Raw genomic sequence first — 26106 nt, 5'->3', positions numbered from 1 at the left:
TGCGTGCAGGGTGTGTCGATGTGTGCGTCCCCAGGGCGTGGACAGTATGTGTATGTGTGCAGCATTAACCCTCTGCTCTGCTCTCCCTCCAGACTGTATCAGGATAAACTGTACAGCCAGTAAGTGATCCTCCATCTCACCTAACCTCCCCCCCCCCCTCTTCCTCCTCCTCAGAGTGTGTGCGTGTAAAAGTGTGTGTCTGACTATTTTTCACTTTGTCTTGTCAGCCCATCTGATCTTAACCCCTTATTCAACATATCTTCATACCGTGTGACTGTGTGCATATATGAGTGTGTGTGTCTGTGTTGGACAGGGAGGTGTGTGTGGTTGTGTCTGCATGTTCAGCTTCACCACAGGAGTGGTGTGATTTTTTGCTGAGGGCCAGGGTTTTCCAGGTCGGCCATTTTAGCAGAGAAGGATAGACAGAAGAGAGGATGGTGGGGCTTGTAGGGGGGAGGGAAAGTGAAAAGGAAAAAGAAGGAGGACAAAATCAGAGTTTGAGGCGTTCAGGTAAAATTAGGAGTAAAGAGTGGTAGCTGGTGGATGACTGCGACTAAAGGCTGCAGGGTAATTACTTCTCCTTCATGCCTGGACAAAAGACGTGTTATCCCTCTGTTCCTCTCTGTCGCACCTTCATCCCGATGCCTGTCTGGTTGCTTTCTTTGTCTGCTTGTTGTTTTCTCTCTCAACTGTACATAAGGGATTTTTTTGGACAGTGCTTTATTCAGCGTTTATGGTGTGCATTATGTATTCTTTTCATTGCTCATCTGTGTGCTGTATGGATGTGTTGCCCGTGTGAAAATGAGTGTGTGTGTGTGTTTCTGTTCATGCTGCTGTGAGTGGAGCTGAATCCCTGATGATGTTTAATTCCCTCACGTGGAGTTTCTCTCTGTCACGACCACTGAGGAAACGAGAGAGAGAGAGAGAGAGAGAGAGAGAGAGAGAGAGAGACGAATGCTCTGTGACGGAGAAGAGGTGCTGAAATGGACGACTGCAGTTGCCATAGAAACCCTACTAGCCACACAGTGCTGTTGCTATCCCGCATGCCTGATGGCCAATTTTAGACCAGTTGTTTCAATGAACATTTCAGTAGGCAGCCACTTTTCTGGCACACCGTGTGCATACAATAAATTATACATCTTATATTCAAGAGGGAAGAAAAAAATGTATTTAACAGCGAGGCGCCACTGAAACAGTCCACTCAGCAGTCGAATAAAAAGCCTCGGCAAGGGAGAGATTGGGGCTTATCCAGCAGAAAAGCCATTTGTTATTTGGAGCTAATGAAATATGAAACGCTTTTTGTCATTTTGTTTTCATTATCCTGCTCTTATAATCTGCAGTAGCTTATGTCATGTGATTTGAATTGTTTTTCCATCCTCTTCTGTCCTTCTGTTTGGATTGTCTCGCCTTGTTGTCTCTCGGTTTAATAGCACAGACCGCCGACTGTCAGCTGACCCCTAGTAGCTCACCATGCCGCTGAGCGCACTGTTAGCACTGACCCAAAATAGGTGCTCATATGCGTGTGTGTTTGTGTGTTTGTAAGACTCTGTCTGGCTGTTTATTGCTGTGTGTTTGTGCTTTTCCCTGTTCCCAGGTTGACACAGATCACTGCCTCGCTCTTGCATCAATCTGCTCTTTGACTATTTTGTTAGGAATGCAGAAACACACACACTCATGAACTCACACATACATGCACATATTCTCTCCTTCACTCAGTGTTAGGCAGTGATCCATGGTAACAGGATGAGATGCTCATGCCCAGAGCACAGCTGAGTCTCCTCAGGGGAACCCTGTGTCCTCTTTGAAAGCTGAACACACTCTTTTGGCTTTGCAAGCACAAACTCACACACACACACACACACACACACACACACACACACACACACGCTTTTAATGCATTTTGATTGACTCCTTATATTTATTTAATTATATTTGCATGTCAGCATGCCGGTACATCTTTCTCTTTCTCTACCTTTTACCTGTGTGTGTCTTTGTGTGTGTGTGTGTGGCTGGCTGGCTGCCTGCGTGCCTATATGAGTGATGTCGGCATGCTTGACATTTTCTGCAGCAGAATCCGTTCGGGTCAGTTTCCCTCTCACCTCCCCCATCATTACCCCCTATAGGTCACCATTTGCAGACTCACTCACGCTGCTCAGACCGACAGGGCTAGGAGGAGGAAGAAGAAGGAGAGTGTGTGTGTGTGTGTGTGTGTGTGTGTGCATGTGCTTTAGTGGTGAGGGATGGTGGGTTGTTGTTTTCAAGGTTGGTGGGGTGCTTGTAGCGAGTAGCAGGAAGGGGACACTGAGGTTTTGGGAACAGTCGGCCTGTCAAATGTGTGCAGTCAACTATGTGGAGATGTGAGCTGGTAGATTGGCAGAGAGAGACATCATGAGAGAACAGCTCAGCTTCTTTTATTCTGCTGCACATCAGCACCTTGGAGAGCTCTCGGGTGTACTGCTGTGTGTCTAGTGCCACCACGAGGATCAACGTGGTATTGCACTCTTGTGGAAAATTAAAAAAAAAACAAGATCCCAGACATTAAAATCTGTGCAGGTTGGAGGGTTGTGGGGGCGGTTTAGGAGTCAAGGGGGTGCGCTATGCTATCTGTGCATGTGTGGGTTGTAGGTGGCCATCATGGCCGTGTGATCTGTCCACAGATGGATTATCTCTGCGTGGGCCTGTTGTGACTCACAGTCTCCATCTTAGGTGCCCATGGCATCCATTTATGTTTATCTTTATGTTTGTCTGTCTGTCTGTCTGTCTGTCTGTCTGTCTGTCTGTCTGTGTCACATCATCTGTCTTGTTGGCAAAGAGACCTGTCTGTCTATCTGTGGTGAGAGTGTGATGAAACAGAGGTATTTGTCTCCTCAGGATATGTATGGTTCCTCCTTCCCCTCTGCTACTTCCTTCCATTTCATCCCTTTCTGTCCTCAAATTTGAATTCAGCCTGCCTGGATTCTTCTTCTTCTTCTTTCTGTCTGTCTCTGGATCTTTTCTGTCTCTCTCTCTCTCTCTATATATGTCTGTTTCTCTCCGCCTTTCTGTGCATTGCGTTAATGGTGCTCTGGGCTATGTGTAGGTAAAGGCCCAGAGACTATCTTTGCGGGGTCGGGCCTCAATGATAATGAGTGGCACACAGTGAGGGTAGTCCGGCGTGGCAAGAGCCTCAAACTCACCGTGGACGACCTGCAGCCTGTTGAAGGTAACCACAGCCACATTACTTATACTCCTTACAGCTTTTTTGTGACCCTTAATCTTCACCCAGTCTCTGAAAGTGTGTAATGTCTGTATTCAGTGGAAAGTATCTTATAATCATGTTATTATTGCTTGTTGTCTCTTTTTTTTATTTGATGAAATAAAACAAACATTAAGCGCTATATTTCTTTTTTTAGAGAACATCTCTACCTGTGTAAATATGAATCAATATTTTGAAATGGAATTAACATAACTTCAATTTATTATAAATGTCTATTACATCCATGCTATTCCTAGCAGTTATCAAATGTCTGTTCAAGGGTTAAATCACTATAAGCATTAGTTTGAGCATTGAGCAGTTCCACTTGAAACCCAATTTTCCGTAGCCCTCATCTCTGAGGTTTACCCCACACCACCAGGTCAGATGGCGGGCGACCACACCCAGCTGGAGTTTCACAATGTGGAGACCGGTATTGTGACGGAGAAGCGCTTCATGCCAGCTGTGCCCTCCAATTTCATTGGCCACCTCCAGGGCCTAGCCCTGAACGGTATGTCTTACATTGACCTGTGTAAGAACGGTGACATCGACTACTGCGAGCTCAACGCTGTAATCGGCTATAAGAGCATTGTGGCTGACCCCGTCACCTTCCGCTCGCGCTCCAGCTTCGTCACACTGCCAACACTGCAAGCCTACTACTCCATGCATCTCTTCATGCAGTTCAAGACAACGTCACCTGACGGCCTTGTTCTGTACAACAGGGGAGATGGCAATGACTTCATAGTGATAGAGCTGGTTAAAGGGTGAGATAAAGTACAGCATACAGTATTTACATTACATGAGTGCAATGCTTTCACATTTAAATGTAAATGATGTACCTTAAAAAAAACTATTTTGTGTTTATGGTGATGTCTGTCTTGTGGAAATGTGCATTTGCAGTGTTTTTGTTTTTCTTTGGATTGATATATAACATTGTCCATGATGAACATAAAAAGAGAGACTGATATCAAACACAAATAATTCAGCACTTAAGCAGCTCTTTTTAATGTCATATAACTAAATTTCTACAAGACAGAGTAAAGAGCCCTGAAGTGTATGACCCTATGTTTTTCTTCATCATGAATACAACTACTTTGTCTTTTCACTCCTCATGTTTTTAACCCCCTCTCTCCTTTCCCTGTTTCTTTTTTTAGCTACCTACACTACATCTCTGACCTGGGCAATGGAGCACACTTGATCAAAGGAAACTCTAATAGTCCCCTTAATGACAACCACTGGCATAATGTACACATATCCAGAGACACTAACAATCTCCACACGGTCAAGATTGACACCAAAGTAACCACGCAGACCACGATGGGAGCCAAGAACCTCGACTTGAAGGGTATGCACAAAAACACAGGCAGTGAAACCTCGTAATCCCTATTTGTACAAATACTCATAAAACATATTTATAAACTGTCTTGTATGAATGAGGCTAATATTTCTATAGTATGAACATTTACTGACAAATCATTGTAAAAATAAGTCAGTTACATTAATTGTTGAAACTTCAATTCATCCAACATGCCTTTGTGACATAAAGCTATCAGCACCTCTAAGGCACAATAATAAACTTTTTTTTTTTCTTGTTTGTTAAATCACAAAACAAATCAAAATGTAAATATGCTTCTTGCATGGTGCCTCGTACCAGAATAATTATTTGCCAGAAAACTTCAGTATAGGGCTGAACAATTCATTTTAATTTCATCGTTATGTCGATATAAGCTTTAGCAATAAACACAACACAAAGTCTTCATTTGCTCTAACAAAGTAAGAAAAGTAATGCTATTTTACCCAGCATGCTACATTCTACCCACTGGATGGATCCTGAGTATAATGGTCGTGCTTTCACACCATATTGATGCTTCAGAGGAAGTTTGGTGCCAATTTAGTGGTTAAAAAACAGCTTTTTTATTTATTCTGAATTCAGGAGACATGTTTCAAACTCAGGTACTAAAATATATATATATATAAATGACCCTTTAATATTTGTTTATTTACAGCACTTCATATAGTTATCACAATATTAAACAATGTTATAGAATATGTCATTATTTTCACATATCATATACAGTAGGTGCTTGTTGGCAGTAGGATTTTGTAATATTTGGACAAGGCCATGCTTGCTGTTTACTCCTGTTTACAGTCATCCTGCTAAGCTTAGCCAAATGTCGGTTTTAAGTAGCTTTGTTTTCAAAGATTTGAGAGATGTTTTGATTTTCTAATCTAACTCTGTGATGAAGGAAATTAGTGTTAAATAGTTTGACATTAGAAATGTTACACTGTTCATTTCCTCAAACAGTTTGAAAATTTGAGCAAAACAATTTTACTTAATGGCTTCATTTGGCTTCATAAAAAATAGATTGCATGTATTCACTTGTTCCTTGTTTTTTGTTTTTTTGCTGTTGGCCAACATATTTTTATTCTATTTATTTGTGCCATTTTTTTAACCTTTAATAAAAACTGTTTATAAATGATGTGAACTAATACTAGCTAGACCAATCAATCTTGAAAATCATTAGCTTCTGTCCTGGCATTGTGGTTGTTTCATGAAGTTGCCATTCATTCCTTTGCTCCTCATCAGGTGATCTTTATATTGGTGGGATCTCCAAAGAGATGTACCGAGACCTACCTAAGCTGGTCCACTCCCGGGAGGGCTTCCAGGGTTGCCTAGCAACAGTCGATCTAAATGGCCGCCTTCCTGACCTTTTGGCTGATGCCTTGGCAACCATGGGGCAGGTGGAGAGAGGCTGTGAAGGTGAGATGCAAACACACATACAACACGGTTGCAGATCCTTCCTCGTCTCGTGTCCCTGCTGCCTTTTATTTCAGTTTTCATTGAACTCATTCTCTCTGTTATCAGATAACCCACTAACCCAGCTTTTGGTCAATTAGAAGTAAATTTTACCCAATTTATAATCATCTCCTCCTCCTCAGTCTTTTTGCACATTTTCTCTCTCTGTTCCACTCTTTCAGCAGTTCACAGGCATCCGTGTGCATTGACTAACCATCTAACTTAATTTGCTTGTTTGCTTTTTTGTTTGGCTGACAAAAGTTACATTGATGAAAGCTGACTTGCAAGGTATATCGCTTTGTGTGAGCATGTGAGACTCGTGTACGATCGTGGGAACAATGTGTGTGAGTTTGCGTGTGTGTGTGTGTGTGTGCGTGTGCTAAAACTACCCAGTGGTGTCCAGTGTTGTGTGGTGGATCCCAGCGATCCAGAGTCAAAAGGTCAGAGGTGACCTGTCCTCTCCTAGCCACTGTAGTAAGTTCATCACCGTAGTGACATCACCATCGCTTGACTTGAGTTAACCACTGCTCCACCACCTGCCAGCAGCATGCTCTCTAAACCCCAACGACTGACTCCCAAAACCTCAACTCCAATACTCCATGTGTGAATCATTTCACAGCCTTCCTCCCACCTCGAGTGAGAAGTGCAACGAAGGAGAAACAAGTTCAGAGCTTTGACATTCTCCTCCTGTGTGCTTTCAGCACCAGGCAGGGAGTGAACAGTGACAGACTGCTGGAGAGGGAGTATTGAGATGAAGGCCTTTAAACATAAATCTGCCCTCTTATGTTTAACCCCTCATCATGTCCTTGTCCCACTCATCTAGCTTCACCACCTGCATGCTCTCCTCAGTTGGCTCTTTTCACCTAGTAACATAGTTTCCAGTTCAGCTTCAGTTTAGTTTATACTGATAATGTAGCATCTACTGCCAGTGTAACGCAGGGTTCAGACAGGAGGCGGGCTCGCCCTGAAGGGTAGCCTCTTTCCTTCCAGCACCCATGTTCACTAATCGGGTGGCTCAGACAGGGAGCGAACAGGCCCCCAAGCTCTGTAACCAGCTGCAGATATGGTTTAGCCGTCTGTTCTATATTTTGCTCACCATGAGCAAATCTGGCAAGATTCTACTATAAATGAATAGTGATATATATGATATGACTGATAAGTAATGAAATATGATTCTCATTGCTTGCCAACTCTTTCATTTTCCTGCAATCCCCCACTACTCTTTAGTTTTATTTTGGCCGACTGGTCTATATTTTGTCCTCTGCAAACAAATCTTGCAAGAAATCACACTGATTATCCATAAATGATATGAACAATACAGATAAATAATGAAATATGATTCTCATGGTTGCCAACTCTTGATTTCCTTGCTCTTTTCCCCTCTGCTCTTAAGTTTAATTAACCAGATTTTTCTTCCTTCATGTCGAAAATGTCTAGATCTTCCCATCCAATATATTCATATATTCAAATAAATCCCTGCTATTTAATTGGGTTTTCTGAAAACCTAGCCTACTAATTGTCATGAAACAAAGATCAAGTTAGAGCAAACACACACAAGATAACTGAAAGAGACAAAGGTGGTCTACATGTGATTAGAAAAGAGGAAAAAAAGCAGACGTTTGTTAATGTTGCGGAAAAAATCCCTTCTAGTGAGAACAGAAAGACTACAGCTTGCACAAGAATGTATAAATAGCAGCACTTCTGTCTCATGTCTGAACCTGGCATAAATCAGAATAGTGGCAGTCTGTATCCATCAAATCAAAGTTTTTTACTAATACTACTAACACCACTGAGGCAAAACCGTTTGCCCTGCCATTACAAAATGCAAAAAATTGCTGAAGGAAATGAGGAGACCCTTAGAAAGAGTAACCATTCTGTACTGGCATAATCTTGAGAACACATTGGGATCCAGACAAAATCAAAAATCTGTTATTCTTCTCCTAACTGTTGCACCCTCCCATCCCGCCACGTCTGTCACTGCAGGTCCCAGCACGACGTGTCAGGAAGACTCATGTTCAAATCAGGGAGTGTGTCTGCAGCAGTGGGAGGGTTTCACCTGTGACTGCAGCATGACCTCGTACGCTGGGCCGTTATGCAATGATGGTGAGTGTTTTCTTTTCATCTGTCCTTCAGACCTAGGTTGATTACAGAAGAGTTTAGAAAGAGCTTATTTTATGTGACACAGAGACGCTTGTTAAAATTAATAGAGGCTATGGGCACTCCTTTACCTGCAGTCATAAAGAAGTAGAATTTTGGAATTATCTGCATTTAATAAGAGCAACCACATGGGGGCACTGTCATCTGTTGATTCTAATTCAGCACAAAAATACCACCTGCTCGCCAGTTCCGTTTCTGTAATCTGTACTCTCCTTGTAACACTTAATAAAATCCTGTTCACATTTTCAAGCTTTTGACACTGAATTATCCCCAGCTGCCTTGAAGCAAAGATACTTGCTGATTATTTAGTCATCTCACAGTGAGTCAAACTATTATAAGCTGTTATTTGTGTGAGTCATTTGTTGCAGTCAGCCTCCTGCAGCAATGTTAAGATTAAGTACTTGGGAAATACAGTTTCTTCTTTCAATGTGTGGGAGAAAAGCATGGAAGCTCAGTCAACTGTGACATTTATAATAATCAAAATACCTATTTGATGTTAAAAATTTAGGATAAAAATAAAAGGGCTGGGTGCTGTCTGAAGTAGGAGACTGTTGATGACAGGTAGCACTGTTTATTGCATACATCTTTATTTATTTTCTTATCCCTGTGGACCAGCTGGAACCACTTATATTTTTGGCCGTGATGGAGGGGTGGTGGTTTACACGTGGCCCCCTAACGAACGTCCCAGCACCAGGGCAGACCGGCTTGCCCTTGGGTTCAGCACCCAACAGAAACACGCCACTCTACTCCGAGTCGACAGCGCAGCTGGTCTGGGAGACTACCTTCAGCTGCAGATAGTAAGTACACACCTTTACATTTCAAACACTAGTCTAAAGGAATTGTGATTTTTCAAAAGTCCTTAAAATGTAAGCGTATTCCATGCATATCACTTTCCATCATGAAAAAGACATGTGTGCCCCATGTTTGAAAAACAAATCAATAGGCACCACCAGAAGAGAATCGATGCACAATCATCTTTCTTTCTGTACAATACTGTTAAAGTTCCTGACATTATGAATTCATGGTTAATATTATTATTTTTTTCCAAACAATGCGCAGTCAATGCAGAGCCTGCAGAGAAAATTATAAACCTGAAATATATTCTTGCATATCTGACACACAATTAAACAAAAATAAAATATCATAAAATGATGAAAGTATACATTATAAATGATTTTTTTTTTTTTTTTGCAGATTAAATCAGACAGAACACATTCAAAATAATATCATGTAATATCTCTTTAATATATGATAGTCTAATTTAACTGCCTTGTTTAATTACTGATTTCAGCTCCTGAAAGTATTTTATTTGTTTGAAAGGTTGATTAATATTACAATAAAATGAATACTAAGTAGTATAGTAGTTTAGTAAAAGTTGTATCTAAACACACCTAACAAAGAATCTGAGCTCCATCTGGACATGTAATGTAACTTTGTATGTTTGTCTGGATAATAAGCCAGAAATACATCACACATCACTAAACAGATCCATTATCTTCCTGAGGATAGAGACTTTGTGAAAAGGACTACATTTAAAAGCTAAATGCTGATTAAACATTAAACTTCTAAAACATTATTCAATTTTTTTAGGAAGGGGTTCATGTAAAAAAAAAAATATTTAAAAAACAAAACAGAGTTTATCCTTCATTCAAGACGTTTATGCGTGTTGCTATGCTGGCAGAAGTGAGGAGTCATCTCATGAGCTCCACACTCCAGAATATTTTTATTCAATACTTAAAGTGTTCGACATCAGCTGACGTGACAAAGTGACATCACTTGAGGCAGTGTTATCAGAATTGGAACAGCTCCTTCTGAAGCCACAACAAGCTTTACGTAACCTCTCTTATTTATGCAGTATTTCTCCCCAAGACATCTAAGTCAGAAACATTTATGCATAAGGCACAATTTATACACATTAGGCATTTAAAGTCCATAACAAATGAGAAACATTCATTAAAAAAACAGTCAAAGAAAAATCTGATAATAACAGAATAAAAAGAAAGAGTCCACTGGAGGAGGAATGGGCATTAAGTAGAGTGCGTTCATGGTTTTGTCTTTCTTTCTTTCTTTCTTTCTTTCTTTCTTTTTGGTTTAAATAAACATCCGACATATATTTGATTTAAGGTCTAGATCAGGTAGAGCACCTTTGACAAAGTAAGAAACTCTTATGTTCCCAAGGTGAGCAACAAAGCTCCAACTGCATCACCATCTTTATTTTGATAGAAATGATAACCAGAGTGTTTTCTTGATATCAGAGAGGTCTGGCACATATCTGAAGGGTATTGTTCTTATAAATAATAAGAACATTATGTTGAAGATATATATATATATATAGCTCAAACAAATCTCAAACTGCAACACCCTGAGAAATGTATTGATATACAAACAAGCATCAGCACTTCAAAGTCAATTCTGTGACTTAACAGCAGCCAATGTTATGTCAGCCGAACCCATTCAACTCTATAACAGTTAGTCACTCGGTCTGCAGGATATGAAAAAATGAAATAAAAAAAGCATTGTTCTTGTAAAAAAACCGATATGAGGCTGGATAAATAGGCAAAAGTTAAACTATGTTTTTCTTTCTTTTCATCACTTGATTGGCATTGAATAATCTGAGGGTAGCCAATATCTATCTTGAGCCTCGCCTGTCTGCATCAAATGATGTAAAAGCATAGCCATTATATCCAGGCCTCCATATAACAGGTAACATGTAAGCTTGCTAAGTGAGAGAGCCATTAAATAACACTAAATAATTGTATTTTTGCAATAAAATTAGACTTTTGCCATGTGCTTGTACAAAGGTTCATACCACAAAAATGCTGAAATTGTGATTAATTGTGCAGCCCTAGAAGTCACACACATTGAATGGAAAATCAAAACAAATCAAAGTCTGTATGACAATAATATACCTTTTAAAGCCTTTCTGTAACTTTCCTCCCCCTCCTCAGGACAAAGGGAACATTAGAGTAGTGTTTAATGTTGGCACTGACGACATCAACATCGAGGAAAGCGCTAAGTTTGTCAACGATGGGAAGTACCACATCATACGGTTTACCCGCAGCGGAGGCAATGCCACCCTCCAACTGGATGACCTACCCGTCATAGAGCGCTATCCCTCAGGTAGGCCCTGCCCCGCCCACATAAAGCCCAAACCTCTTCCCACCCACCCACCACAGCACTGTCTGTCCCTGGACGCAGCGAACTACACCCTAGTTCAAATCAACCCACTTCCTGATTGATGAATCACATCAGTGTTCCTATCGATGTTTCTATTAAACTCTGAGGATGAGAAATATAACTGCAGCTTTGTTTTATGTTACTGTGTTTGAAATGAAATATGTGTGATCTGACATGAAACATGACTTTTTAAACCATAAAATGAGACATTATTTACAGTAGGTTGTATATTAGCCAGTTATGTCATGTTAGGCCTGTTAAATAGTGTTAAAGGTAATTTATGAAAATATTAAATCCAGGTGTCAGTTGTTTTTCTCACCATAAAAGAAAATAATAATAGTTGGTGCATTTTTGGACAAACAATAATTTTAAAAAATGACATATTTTGAGATAACTAGAGAGAAAAAAATAAGAAAAAAGGAAAAAAGTGTATTTGTCTTTGTTTTTACATTTGTTTTCTTTTATATTTAAAGTGGTAATCTTAGGGAGAAGTAGTCTTTAACACAATGAAGTCCAGCTAGCTAAAATGCTAAATGCTAGTTGTTGTGAGGTGTGTGTGAGGGTTCTTCCTGTATGTAACACTAAACTCAGTCAGTCATATAGGCAGTATGTGGCAGCTGTAACATTATTTCCCTGTGCTCTTGCAGATGTTAACCCCTGAAATGTCTCTTTAAATTAAACCCAATGAACAGAGAGTAAGAGTCCGCTCACTGGAAACATCATGAATTCAGCTCTTCTTCTCTTCAAGCTTTAACGTAACGCAGTGACATGCTAACAATGAGCGGACCATTACTTTCTTTTCATTGCTGTTCTTTTTGTATCCAGCTCCTGTACCACGTTTGGATGTGCGTAATTACTACTGTGTTTTCATCTCTAAATTAAAGGCAACATTGATAACGAGCGCCTGGCCATCGCCAGACAGCGAATCCCCTATCGGCTCGGTCGAGTAGTTGACGATTGGCTACTCGACAAAGGTAAAAACCTGATTAAAATTCCTTAAAACTTTCAGCTTAAAAAATACAATTGAAGGCAGTTGAATATACTTTATTGTGCACCATCAACTAACATCTAAAAATCTAAATCCATAACTAAGTATATAAAAGTTGGGCAGCTGTAGTGTGTAATACTGTGTAAACTGTAGTGCCTGTGAACGTATCTTGATAGTGTGTATCTTTTAATATCAGGTTAAAGGGACGATGGAGAGATTTAAATGTGAATAAATCAGAAAATAGACAAGAAGTACTGATAAAAGGTGCTTTATTAAGACTGGTAAATAATTTATTATCAAATTGTAAACTATAAAGCATTTACTAAAGATTATATGTTTGTAATCAAATTAAAGTACATGCAAAGTATTGTGACTTGTAAGAATGAAGTAAATTTGAAATGACTAATAGAGCAATGCTTTTTGTAAAAGTGTAAAAGTTTTCCTCCTAAACTTCAGCAGAGCTCCTTAAATTAGCCTCTAGTCCCTTTAACAGTGAGCAGTGCTAGAGCTTATAACCTGTGCATGCTTCATAGGCCTGTTTCAACAGTTCTCTAGATCTCTGTCTCTCTGTCTGCCTGTCTGTTGCTCCTTCAAATACAATGTCGTGCCGCACAGCCATCACCATAGCAACCATCTGTCAGCCCTGTCTTCTCGGGGCACCTCTGACTCCTCTCATCTGCTGCCGCTTCCTCCTTCTTCTGTTCTTCGCCTCATACTCCTCCTTGATTTCTCTGTCACTTCACCCCACTTCCCTCCTCTTCTTCTCCTTCTCCTTCTTCTTCTTCGTCTCTCTCAGTCTCAGCCCTTTCCACAGTTCTCCATGGCTTCGATTCGCTCTGCCATGCTTATTCTGTCCCATCCTCTCACCATGGCTTGGGGTTGGTGGATTGTGTAACACTCAAACACTCTTGTGTGTGTATGTATGCACGTATGTGACCACTGGTATGTATGTGTGTGGCTGTATTTGCGTGTGTCCGTCTGTCTTCTTTCCTGGTGTACGTCTGTGTGTTTGGCGCGTGTCTGCATGGGTCTGTGTGTGTGTGTGCGTGTGTGTGCGTGTGTGTCTATGCAGGTCGACAGCTGACCATCTTCAACAGCCAGACAACAGTGAAAGTAGGCGGAGGCGAGCGAAGCGCTATGTTCCAGGGTCAACTGTCTGGCCTCTACTACAACGGCCTCCGCATCCTAAACATGGCCGCGGAGGGGCACCCGCACATCAGAGTGGAGGGCAGCGCACGACTGGTCGGCGACATGCCTTCCTCCTCTATCACCCCTCAGTCCAGTGCTGCAGCCGGAGGCAACCGCTCCGACTCCGCCCCTTCCATTAGTGACATCACAACAACCACGGCCACCAACAGGAAACAGGGTTCCACACAGCAGGTCAGAGCACACCCGCTTTTCTCTGTGTGGTCATTAATCAAATATTTACTTTCGCATATATTTCCTATCACCTCAACGCCACACTGTCAGTCTTTGTGGAACAGTGGGTAATTAGAAAGTGTTCATTTGCTTCGATAAGTTTCTTTTATAAACTCACTAAGAGGATTAGCGAGCTCTCAGTTTATCAAGAGCTAGAGGATAGCAAGATAGGCCAGGAAGAGGGGGATTGTTTTCAACTCCACTCAAGTTTATTTATGAAACAAAACAAAGGGTTTTAATGTACGCTCGGCATTAAAATAGAAATCTAATGGTATTGTGGAAAAAAGAGGTCACCTACAATAAAGGGAAGTTCAGCATCAAAGCACAATGTGGATAATGATAAGTTCTCAGGATTCAGTCAAAGGAAGAAGAGAGAGGGGGTTTTTTTTCTAGGTGCTTTAGTCTTTTCTTTAAAAGTACACAGAGAAAAACAGACAGGGGAGGGAAAGGCACTGATGTGCATCAGAGCTCTCCAGCCAGACTTGAACCTGGACGGTGAGCTGTTTCATGGTTATTGTTTTAGAGCCCTAAGCTGACAAGATGTCTGAACATTAAAGTTTTGAACCTTGACTAAAAAAGCTGGCCAAGTTTTTTTTTCTGAACATCTTTGGAGAAAACAAACTCAATGAAACTTTAATCATTTTTTTCTCTTTATCGCTGTATTGACAGTACTTAGAGTTTTTGACGTATTTAAAATGCTTCAAGCATCATGCTTTTAAGATTAGGAATATGCTTCAATTTTGGATTATACTGAAAGGCTTGATTTTCTACACTATCACGTAAATCAAAAACTTCAACTATTTTAATGGAAACAGTTCTGTTTTCATATTAGTTTTGTCTTATTGTGTCCAACACCAGACGTGGAGCAAAGCAGACCAGAGCTTAATGACCCTCAAAGCCAGCCAAAACTCTGAAACTGCATGTTTTTGCAGTCTGTTCAGCTCTGCGTCTGATGTTTTTGGGTTACTTGAAATTACTTAAAAAGTGCTTGAATGTTACTCTAAAGCTGTAAGAATCCTGTGTAATATGACGCAGGAATGTCCAGTCAAAGAAATACTGATGCAAACATAAATGTAATCTCTCTGTGATGTTGTATATATATCAAGAAAAATTCATCAATAGAAGGCTCACACTCATTTGATACTTCATGAATGGATTAGACAGCAAAGTGATCCCTGGCCACTAAATTACAGGAGCATAAATGTTTGTGTTAATGGAGGCTGTAATAGCTTTTCCATAATATTCGTCTTGTAAACTGATGCAAATGGGACTCGACAATAGAAACACCTGAGTGTTATTGAGGAATATTTATAGAGGATGTCAGAGGAAACATTATGAGACGGTTCACCACAGACTCCTCTGCTCTATTGTTCGGATTGCTAGTGAGATGTGTTCAGGCTCTTTGTGGGCGTCTGTGTGTGCTGCAGTTCTTCTTCTGTGTTATAAAACTCTGCCTGCCGCACTTTTTTTTCCCAGTGATACAAGTTGCCATGGAGATAGTGAGCCCCAATACCCGCTGCTCGCTTTCTCTCTCCCATCCAGACTCCCATAGAGAATAGCTCCTCTGTGTATTAACCGCCAGCTGTTTCAGACATAAATAATAGAACGTAGAGAGCTGTGAGCTAAGCCTCAGGCATCAATAATGGATACAAGAGCTGGATAGATAGAGCTCCAGACTGGTGACAGCGTTGTCACACAGGGCTTATTTTCACACCTCAAACCTTTACTGTTTTATTAACCAACCCTGCTATACTGATGTCAGGGCTAAATTTGGGATGCAGAGTTGTGCACTGAAGTCAATATCACTGTATGAGAACTAGGTCAAAGCTTCTATAGGCTCAACATGCTGCAGAGTGTGTAAGTATGTGTGTTTGCTCGTTTGTGCAAGTGAAATCACTCCTGCTGGCCCCAAAAATCTTGTGTGCGTGTTTGTCTTGTTTAAGAAGACTCTACCGCTCCTCCATTGAGGCTGCCTAGTGTTGCCAGGCAACCAACCTGGCCTCAACCAGTGCACACATACAGTGTAGAGCGAGCACAGAATGCACACGCACAAAAAAAAAAAACACTCAGGTGGATTGAGAACAATGGGCTTGAATTGCAGCACGTTGCATCAGAGGAGGGGCAGTGAGAGATGTCTCTGCAAAAGCTCATGATTGATTTCATGCACACGCCCAAGTTTAGGTGAATCGGACAAAGCCTAAGTTGCCCCATGAGTTTACTCCATCTCTTATTATTACTTTGTGCACCTAGAATGTGCTGTGTGCTTCATTGTAAGGTCCACACTTTTTTTTTTTTTTCTTTGGTGTGTTGAAAAGTGGAAGGGATTAATAATGCATGACAGCAGAGCAGCAGCCAGGAAAAGAGACTGTGTGTGTGTTTGTGTGTTTGTGTGTGTGTGTGTGTGTGTGTGTGTGTGTGTGTGTGAGAGAGTGTTTATGCTAGAGGCTGCTCTAAATCTCAGAGCTTGAGTTTGGTTTTGATGTTTGGCGTCTGTTTGTCTGTCTGTCTATCTGTCTATGTTAGTGTGTGTTTTTGTGTGTACCTGTGTTGATGGTAAGACTTGATAGAAGAAACCTACGGCTCAAAGCCGCGCTCGATTGGCTCCTAGGAACCAGCTGACCTGACACTTCTTCCATAAGCTCTCTGAACATCTAACTCGCACTCGCTCCCACCCTCCCTCCTTTTCAGTTTTTTTTTTTTTTTTTTACCTTGCTATCTTCTTCACATCTTTCACACCTTTCTCCCCCTCCTGCCTTTCTTCCTCTCGCTATCCATCTTCTGGAGACACTTTCTCCCTCCTCCCTAGCTCACTTTTGCTCTCTTCCTTTTCTTCTCAGTCCTTTTTGCTCTCTCTCCCATCATATCTTTCCATATTTACCCGTCACTTCCCCCCTCCTCTTTCTCTCTCCCTTCTCACTCTCTCTCTCTCTCTCTCTCTCTCTCCAGTGATAGGCTGTTAATGCAGGCGGTGTATGAGTCTATCTCACCATCTGCAGTAGTGGAGCTTGCTCCTCTCCTCTCCTCTCTCTTCAGGATCTATTCATCAGCCTGCCAACTTCAGCCTGATTCTGTGTCTGCTTGCGTGTCTGTGTAGATGGGTTTAAATAGAAACAGACCAGTGGAGCACGTCTGGCTATTATAGTTTGTGTGTGCAATGTGTGTTTGATATCCAGTTGTGAAAGTACCAGACAAGCTGTTGAATCTTCTGCAAGAAAGTGTGAGGACTGAGTGCAGCCACCATGTGTGAACTAGGAAGTCAGGGAGGCATTGACGGTCGTTGGCACTGTTCCGCTGCTCAGGTAGAGATTTTGCTCTTTAAGCATGCAGAAATCTTTTTTCTTGGTGCTCTCTCTTGTATGTCCTTTTTGCCTCCTATATTTGTGTATCTGTGTCCGTCATTAAGTCAGCATGCCTTATTGATAAAACACAAAAAGATTGGGACAGAGAGGGAAGGACCAATGAGGATAAAGAAAGAGGCGCGTCTCTGCTTTATCTTCCACAAACTTCTGTTTGTGCCAGGCATGCCTCTATTTTCCTCGTGCTCATTGTCTCTCGTGAGAGGGGGATCAATAATCCAATTGACACCTCCCCAATTGAACGAGGCAGGGATGTAACAGATCAGAGGAGGGGCTTTGGTCATTTTCTTGTCTTGCTTTGTTGAATCTGATATCATGATTCAGAACAGGTTCCCGTTGAGGTCACAGGTGTTTTTGGATCGATAACCAAGCATGGTGGCTCGACATTGATCGCTGACAGTCGGGGTTGATGTGTTTCCCAGCGGCTGATTGGTTCTTGTGCTATTTGGATCCTGGCAGAGGCAGTGAGGCTTATTGAGTGGCTGGATTCCAGAGGCTAAGCTCAGCCTAGCAGCATTTGACAGCCCAGTGAGCAGAACTGATTGGAAAGGCAGTGGAGGAAAGAGACAGAGTCAAGCATCAATAACCCTAATGTATGCTTCCAGGCCAAACTAAACCACAGCAGACTTGTCAGGACCAGGACCACACCAAACCAAGGCCAGTGCGGGCTTTTTCAGATGAATAAACTAAGTGCCTGCTTCTCTAACCTTATGTAATCCACAAAGACAAGCAGGCAAAGAAATAGAGATACCAAGGACAGAGGAGAGGCTTAATGAGCTTCTGTTTGAAATCCTGCCTGTAGCTCGCTGCTAAGACATCATCGACCACTTAGTGCTTTGATTTGGTTCAGATTCTGTTCTGGTCTGCTTGTAATCTGCCTCTAGAGCTCTTCTCTCTTTTATAGCTCTGCTGCTCTCTCCTCTTTCTTTTATTCTGTGGGTTACTAACATCCACTGCAATGCATCACAATCCAATTTTAATTTAGGGCTGGCACCGAGCACCCAGTGTGGTTCAATCACACACATACACACACTTGCACACGTTCATATTTCTTATGCCGAAGCGTCAAGGCGGGCAATGTTTAACAGTAGTTCATGAATATGCGGCGCACATTAGCACCATGTTAAGTACAGACCGCAGCACTTTGAAGTCTTCCTCCTTTTCTTCAGCTCATCCCCCTCTTCTTTTCTCTCTCTTTCTCCTTAAATTGTATCCACCCATAAAATCTGTATCTTCCCCCCCTCTCTTTTGCTCACACTCTTGCTGGAATGGCAAATCAATGCACAGGTCCCCACTGAGGGAGATTTTTTTTTTTTTTATTCCCCATCATTTTTAACAGCCTGAACTTAAGAGTTGCCATGGCAACAGGAGGAGCAGGGATGGAGAGTGGAAAAGGGGCTCCTTTTCCACAGAGAGGGAGCGAAGCACACAGGAAGAGCAGCTTGTTGAGACTGTATTTGCTCGATGTAGGTGAGGGGGTACATCTAAGTGGGTTGTTGACATGCTGCTTCTGGAGAGGTGTTGAATAAAAGAGATTTAAATGAATCATCGAGTGTAAAGTGGAATATTTCATTTAGAATAAAGTGGCTTTATCCCAGTCTGCACATTTTCCAACACATACGAGCACAAGCCAATTTCAGATTGTGAGAGCAGAAAGAGAGGCCGGAGGAGAAAACAGAGGGGGGAGGGCCAAGAGAGCAGGAGACGATAACCGTCTTTCCCCTTGTGGATTCAAGCAGGATTCTGTGTTTCTCTCCTCCCTCCGCCTTTCTTCTTCTTATCCTCCCAGTTTTGGCCGCCTGCCATTGCTGGGGGCCGTAACATTTGAAAGTGTTTGTGGAAAACTGGGAAACAGGTGGGCGATGGATTGGTGCTGTGTGCTCACACATGTAGAGAATAAACAGAAAGGGAGTGAGCTCTAGATAATGAGCTTCTGTATGTTAATGTTAATGTCTTCTGATTCCTCTTTCTGTAGTCAGCAGACGATCTTCTGGTGGCGTCAGCTGAGTGTCCCAGTGATGATGAAGACATTGAACCCTGTGACCCCAGTTCAGGTGAGACTAAACCCACTGCATTTTGTGTTGTTTTTCCCCACATGTCCTCAAGCACTGACGGCCACTCAGTTTTTCCCCCTGGTTTTGTTGCTCACTACGATGAATTTTTCATTTCCACTTAGGTTTCTGCCTCCAGACATTACCTAACTCTCTCCATTATTCCCAAGTCTTCATCTCCTTACTCTGCTTCACCTCTCCCCTCCATCCCTTACTAGGCCCCTCCTCCTTCCAAACCTATTTAATCAGCTTTTTTTAAATCCTTTTCTTGTTCTAAATCAGTATCTTTTCCCTTATCCCCAGTTATCACCATCTAATCCATTGCAGAATTCACATGCAAATTATTTTACCAACCATCATTCAATATGGTGTCATATATCACTGCCCTGCAGCCCACTGTGCCTGTTTATGTGACAAAGTGTCAAGTGCTTCTAGTAAAAATTGATATAATGTGCACCTGTGCTCCGGCCCTCCTCTCAACATGGTGTAATGTAATCTGTTTACACATTATGTGATAATACGGGAACAGCTTTGGCTCTGAGCTGCAGCCTCTCTATGCCAGCGAGTAGAATTATGCAAAATGCACGTCAAATAATTCATTAAGATGATGCATTGTGTCTTCTTGCTCCAGCTCTCCACTCATCACCTTGACGTGAAATACAAATTATTAATGTATGCACTAAACTGTAATGTAACATCACATTCCTCCCCTCCTCATCCCCTTTCAGCCCGCCCCCCCTTGCCAGAGGTGAAGGTGTTCCCAGTTCCGTCTGAGATTGTGCGGGAGAGCAGCAGCACAACGGGCATGGTGGTGGGCATCGTGGCAGCCGCCGCCCTCTGCATCCTCATTCTCCTCTACGCCATGTACAAGTACCGCAACCGAGACGAGGGTTCATACCACGTGGACGAGAGCCGCAATTACATTAGCAACTCAGCCACGCAGCCAAATGGCAGCACTAAGGACAAGCCGCTGGGCATCGCCAAGATCTCCAAGAACAAGAAAAACAAAGACAAGGAGTACTACGTCTGAGGCACGAGACATACAGACATATACGCATACACCTTTATATATAATGGTATATGTACATAAATAGATATATTCTCATACACACATACACACTGACATAGACATGCTGATGTTAATGTTTACTCTCCAATAATCACACATGCACACATGCTGCCAAGCACAAACATAAACACATTCAAGCACACACACACACACACACACACACACACACACACACACACACATAAGCACACACAGACTGGCCCGAGGGCACGGACCCTTATTGTACAGTATTTACCAATGAAGAGCCTGTGAGAGAAGCTCATTTTATGAACAAACACCATTCCAGATGATTTTAAAAAAGGACAAGTTTAACTCCCAGTAAAGAACTGAATTTTGGTGCCAGCCAGATTTAAAGTCCAGTCACTCCCCTGCCACAGTACGACCTCTCCTGTCGGACTCAGAGAGGTCGAGGAAGCCTTTAAGTGAAGCACAAGGCAGAATGAACAAAGATGATGTACAAGCACCAAGAAAAAGCACCAAGTGTCTCTTCCAAGCTTCTCGGCATTCTTCCCTGTTAGCAGACGGAGCACTGAGGAACAAGCACACCAACAGTCCAAGTCCAACCTCGAGCAGCATCAGGACAGGAAATCAGGGTGTCGCAATAGAGACAATGAATTACGAGTGGCAGAGGCAGGGATGGTGCTGTTAATGTAACAGATGGCCGGTGGTTGTTTTTACGCTGCAGAGCTCGTGTTTTACGGCACCCTGTAAATCAAAAAAGGTGGAATCAGTGGAAAAACTGCGAGCTATTTTCCTGGACAGGATACTTGAGACTTCAGATGCTACCTACAGACACCAACGGTGTCCACACACAAACACACACAAACAGCACACAGACATTAAACTACTTACACATGCAGACATACACATACCTGCAATGCTAAAGACCCACCATATCTTCAAAAAACTGGAGACTATACAAAAAGACAATGGTGAAAATGACAACAACCATTATGATAATTGTTATGGCAACGATACTGATGAATATGAAGAACATTTTGGGCAGTATAGACTCTTTGGGGAAGGGAGGGGGGGGTCTTATTGCACGTGAATTATCTTACTCCGTGTGATTTATACCGCATTGAAACTCCAGAGGTTACACCGTGACACACGGCCATCATCAATCTACCACCTTGGCTTGAAGTATTCCTAAATAACACATTTCAAATGGTTTTCAGCGTGTGGGATTCAGTTCAAATTGTCATTGACAAAGTGTGACCATCTCGAGTGTGCTGCATGCCTGAGTCCGAGCTGTGCTGTGAAGTGGTGGCGTGTCCCACAAAGTCCAGAGATGGTAGGTTTGTTTGTGGGAGGAGAAGAAGAAATGGGGTAGCTGTGCCCACCACAGGCCAAGACCTGTTTTCTGGCCTGATGTCTAATAGGCCACGCCCACTATACCTGCTCTTACCAACCACCTTTTATAGCAAAAACCAGCCGAGGAAAAGAAAAGAAAACAAAGTAAATGTTACCATGTGTTGCTAATATGTAGAAAAGTCCAGATCATGATGCCATTGGCTAAATGAGTTGCTTTGATTTCATTGGCTCTCCCTTTTCTCTCTTTCTTTTTGCGTCCTTTTGTCTTCATGCTATAAGTTGGCTGGTTTGTCTTTACTCATGGCGAGACCGAGACTGATGGGATTCTGGTGGGCTACATTATCTCTTTATTGACATTGTTTGAGCCCAATGCATCTCATGAATTGTAGCTCCATGATATATCGATACAAACAGTGCCATGACACGAACAAGCTCCTCCAGTTCTTCCAACCAGTCAGATGCATGCAAAACGACCAGGGCGAAAAAGGATAAGAAGAGGACTGTGTAAGATTTCAAAGAACAATGTCAAAATCAACTAAAAATATTCCCTTACTCCCTCCATCCTTAACTGGCCTTTTTGACCTCCTTCTCTTGTTTTCCCTTTGTTTTTGGTAAGTTTCCCTCTCTGCCCTCGACTTCCTCTATGTTTGTCACTTTCTTTTTCCTCTATCTCTGTTGTGTTGCCATCTGAAACAAAAGGAGGTGTCTCAACCAATGGGATTCTACATCTAGGTGTTCATTAACCATGTTTATTTTCTATATGTACAATTTTTCTACAGTATTTACTTTTATTTTTATTGTTACGGTTCTTTGATGAACATAAAGTGGAAATTTATTATGAAAAATAGTTTTGAAGATTAACGAGTAAATAAAATATTACCCAAGTGACCCAGGAGTGCATTCGTGTGAATTGGTTTTTTGCTTCCATCTGCCTGAAATATACAATCCTTTTTTACTAATAGCAAAGTAGATCTGAACGAAAAAAGTGAGATTACAATCAAAATCTTTTCATGATTGATAACCAATGGACGGTTACCTTAGCTTAGAATAATGACTAAAACAGGAAGCCTGGCCTTGCTCAAAGATGAAGCACCAAGTCAAAAGCTCACAAATGTAAACACTATCTCTTCATGTTTAATCTGATAATTCTGTAGCCGTTTTTTTTTTTCTGATTGGGACCACTAACTTAGTCTTCACTGGTTGTCTGGCAACCTCACAGGATCAAGAAAAAGTCCAGACAAATGGCACATTTGAAAGGAAAATAGTAGTTTTACTAATATTCAACTTCACTTAAAAATAATACTTTGAGTTTTTTTTCTTCAGCAGCCATTGAAAATGTGTCAGGAGCAGGTATTCATTCTCAAAGGTATAGAATTACCCATTTGGTTGTCAAATGATAAACTATAAGATTTTGTGGTTTTCTTTGTCTCCTGAGGTCCGAACACAGAAAATGAATAGATGGCCATTCACTGTCTATGTCTGTGCCTGAAGCTTGTGTTGCTGCTAATGGAGCGACTCTTTACACATCAGCTAAAGAACAATCCCGGCTGTTGAATGTTTGATCTTTTACACATAACTGCACAATAGAAGGAAAAAGTTTTTAGATTTCTGTGACCAATTCAAATAAGACTGCTATGAAAATAAGCCTAATTTGGACAGAGTCTACCTTACTCTATACACTTATTTCCAGTACGCTAAGCTGTATTAACCTAACCAGCTTTGGTTTTCCTGAATTAATAAACATATTCATGAAAGTGGGGTTGATCTTCTCATCTAACTGTCTGTCAGAAAGCATATGAGCCCTTCTGCTTTCAAACAATCTACAAACAGCAGATTTCTCCACTTTTCTTCCCTTCACCTTTTTCTTCATCAACGAAAGGAAAGCAGCACCTTTTTCTTCTTTTTCAAGTCCCACTGTGTCTAACTGGGACAGTATACACACATAAATACCCCCTCATGCAAACCGAGCAGAGCTTTGAAGTATGACTCAGTGCAGTGAGCGAAATATAAGTCTCTGCAGAGTTGTTGTTTGCCGGATGAAAGAACCCCGAGACCACAGAGTCGAGTTTGCGTCCCCAGGTGAGAGGAGCTACAAGGACCTGCTGTTTCAATAAACACCCCCACAAGTCTCACTGTCCTGTTTTCTCACTGCTTCTCATTTTTTTTCTTCTCTTTCTGTCTTTTGCTGAACAGTCTGTGCTCAACAAAAGGCTTGTGTAAGGCTGTAGCCATCTGCCACTGTGCTGTCCTTGACCACAGCCAGCTCGCACAGAGATAAAGACACAGCCGAGTTGTATTTTTAGAGTAAACTGAAAGCAACTCAACTTTATGGCCAATTCATTGTCCTGTGCAAACACAGACCTCCAAGTTTCTGGTGTACAGAAAAAAAACCCTGAGCCATAAGCCCCATAAGGCTGCTCATTATGCAACATGAACCAAAACTGCACTTAGCATGTAATTATTCATGAATCCCAACCTATGATCCCAACTGCTAGAAGAATAAATCACTTAACTTTTTACATCAACAGTAGGGTTTTATTTCAATTTAAGGGGAGCAAATTTAGCCTGGAAATACTGAGTCTTAAACACTCTATCGTGCATTTTTGCTTATTTTGTTGTGGTTCGCAAAGACCTCCAGCCTTTTGTTTTTTTGGTGTTGACAAATGCACATGACTGTCCCTTGAAAGTTATGCATGTGCCTGTGGGTGCAAGAAGAGTACGATTTTGCATTGTTGTTACCTTGACATCAGTATTAAATTGAGACTGTTACATAACCTGTGTTTAAAAACTCCTCACAGTGGGCTACAGCCACAAAGCAGTGACTGATAATGCAAAATAGCTGGTCTCTGTAACTTCGCCACCAAAATTGAGTGCATCCATCCTTAATGATACACCTGCGTTTTACTCTCAAAAGCCAAAAACATCCACAGGGAAAGGGTTTATTGACTTTTTCATTTTGTGTATTTATCGGCTTGCTGAGCAAGGCCAGTGTCTCATTCTGCTGAGTTGAAAAATTCTTAACATTTTTCGTATCACACCTCCCTTGCACAGCTGCAGAACAACCAGAAGATTAGTTTAATCTCTTCTAATATAATCTATAATTCACGTCATGCACCAGCACACACAGGTGCGCACAGAAGCCATCGATCTTCTTCTTCCCAGGTCCTTCATTTCCACTCCTTTCTACACCTGTATTCTGTCTCACTCCCTGTCCTTCCCCTTCTGTTTCATCTTTCTTGCCTTGAGTACAAGCAAAGCTGTTGGGTGGTGTGTGACTGTGAGAGTGTGAGAGTGTTGTGTAGTCATGTCAGGAGCTCAAGGCTGCATTTTTACTTCGGCTTTGGAATAAATCATAAAGAGCTCTGATTTGAGTCCAATCCCCACAGTACAACACACACACACCTATGTGTCAATACAAGAAAAAAGCTGTTATGCTGTATGTGTACAGAGGAGAAGCTAAGGTGAATTAAGATTGTTACACAAGTGTGTGTCTGTTGTGCGGTTGTAGCCATGTTACTGTGAATGCAGAGAGAGCGTCCTTGCGCGCTGGCAGATGTGGGGAGTGGAGTAGAAATTTCAACAGAAATGTGATTCGGAAGACAAAACATATTCACCCCTTTCCCTCATAATTACTCGTGTCTGAAGCTTAAAAGAAGATTATCAGCCTGGAAAAAAAGGAACTCCTACCAGGCTATCTGTTTTGTTTTGTTTTTTTACTCCCAATGTCCTTGGCAGCAAAACAATCGCATAATATAAAAGAAAGAAAAAAGATCCAAATGATTGGGAAATGTTTTTAAAAAAAGGTTATCAAGAAAGTAGTAAACTCAATTTAATAAAAGATTCTATTGTTATGAAGGGATTTTAAAAGAAAGAGAAAGCTCAATATTCTTTATCTTCAGCAGTCTGTAAAATATATTCAAGCCATCATTTTCCACTCCAAGACCAGTTACCTTATAACCTATACGTTTTTATTGCAGATTACACATTTAACCCAATAATTCCATATTTACATTGTCCTTTAAAATTGTAGGCTACATGCATGCATAACTTATATAGCTACAAAAAAAATAGTTATGACTTTGAGTCAAAACTGTATTTAAATGTTGTAACAGGCTGGTCATAACACATTCTCCTTGTGGGGAGTGGTTGTGTGGCACCTATAGCATCCTCTATATCCCAGCCACCATACAGGTCTTATTTAATTTAATATTTTACCGTGCTCATAAACCTACAACTCCTCTCAAGCAAATTAACTAAATATGTTTACTACGTTTATGGAATACAAACTACAGATAATAGGTGGAAGGTGGAAACTGATTTTTCAGGCAGACTCTAGTATTTTAGTCAGGAATTCAAGATCTATGTCCTTCTGTGGTTATTTTTACACACCCATTTAACACACACATCCCCCTGAGAGACCTCCTACATCTTCATACACCCATAGAGCGTTTTACACGCCCCCATCGTTCACCACCACATGTCAGGAAGCACTAAAGCACCTCACACTTCTCTCTTCGACCTGGAGGTGAACCCAGCGCAGATAGAC

At 41.5% G+C, this 26106-nt stretch overlaps 1 protein-coding gene across 16 annotated transcripts in view; it reads left to right on the top strand.

Annotated features, from left to right (window-relative positions):
- nrxn1a (neurexin 1a) overlaps positions 1–22455 on the top strand; it is a 60653-nt gene extending 38198 nt beyond the window's left edge. For 4 of the 16 annotated variants that reach the window (XM_065949493.1, XM_065949488.1, XM_065949490.1 and 1 more), the window contains 12 exons: positions 93–119; positions 3080–3202; positions 3582–3996; positions 4387–4577; positions 5820–5993; positions 8013–8132; positions 8802–8983; positions 11135–11306; positions 12248–12337; positions 13424–13731; positions 19102–19180; positions 19906–22455. In XM_065949493.1, coding sequence (XP_065805565.1) covers positions 93–119; positions 3080–3202; positions 3582–3996; positions 4387–4577; positions 5820–5993; positions 8013–8132; positions 8802–8983; positions 11135–11306; positions 12248–12337; positions 13424–13731; positions 19102–19180; positions 19906–20207 — 2183 coding nt within the window. In that variant the 3' untranslated portion in view covers positions 20208–22455. The remainder of the gene's footprint in view (positions 1–92; positions 120–3079; positions 3203–3581; positions 3997–4386; positions 4578–5819; positions 5994–8012; positions 8133–8801; positions 8984–11134; positions 11307–12247; positions 12338–13423; positions 13732–19101; positions 19181–19905) is intronic. The other 12 variants (XM_065949502.1, XM_065949504.1, XM_065949500.1 and 9 more) reach the window with 6 other exon arrangements.
- Positions 22456–26106: the final 3651 nt, after the last annotated feature.

This window comes from Labrus bergylta, chromosome 21, assembly GCF_963930695.1.
Source record: "Labrus bergylta chromosome 21, fLabBer1.1, whole genome shotgun sequence".
Taxonomy (NCBI): Eukaryota; Metazoa; Chordata; class Actinopteri; order Labriformes; family Labridae; genus Labrus; species Labrus bergylta.
This window is presented reverse-complemented; position numbering and strand designations above follow the sequence as displayed.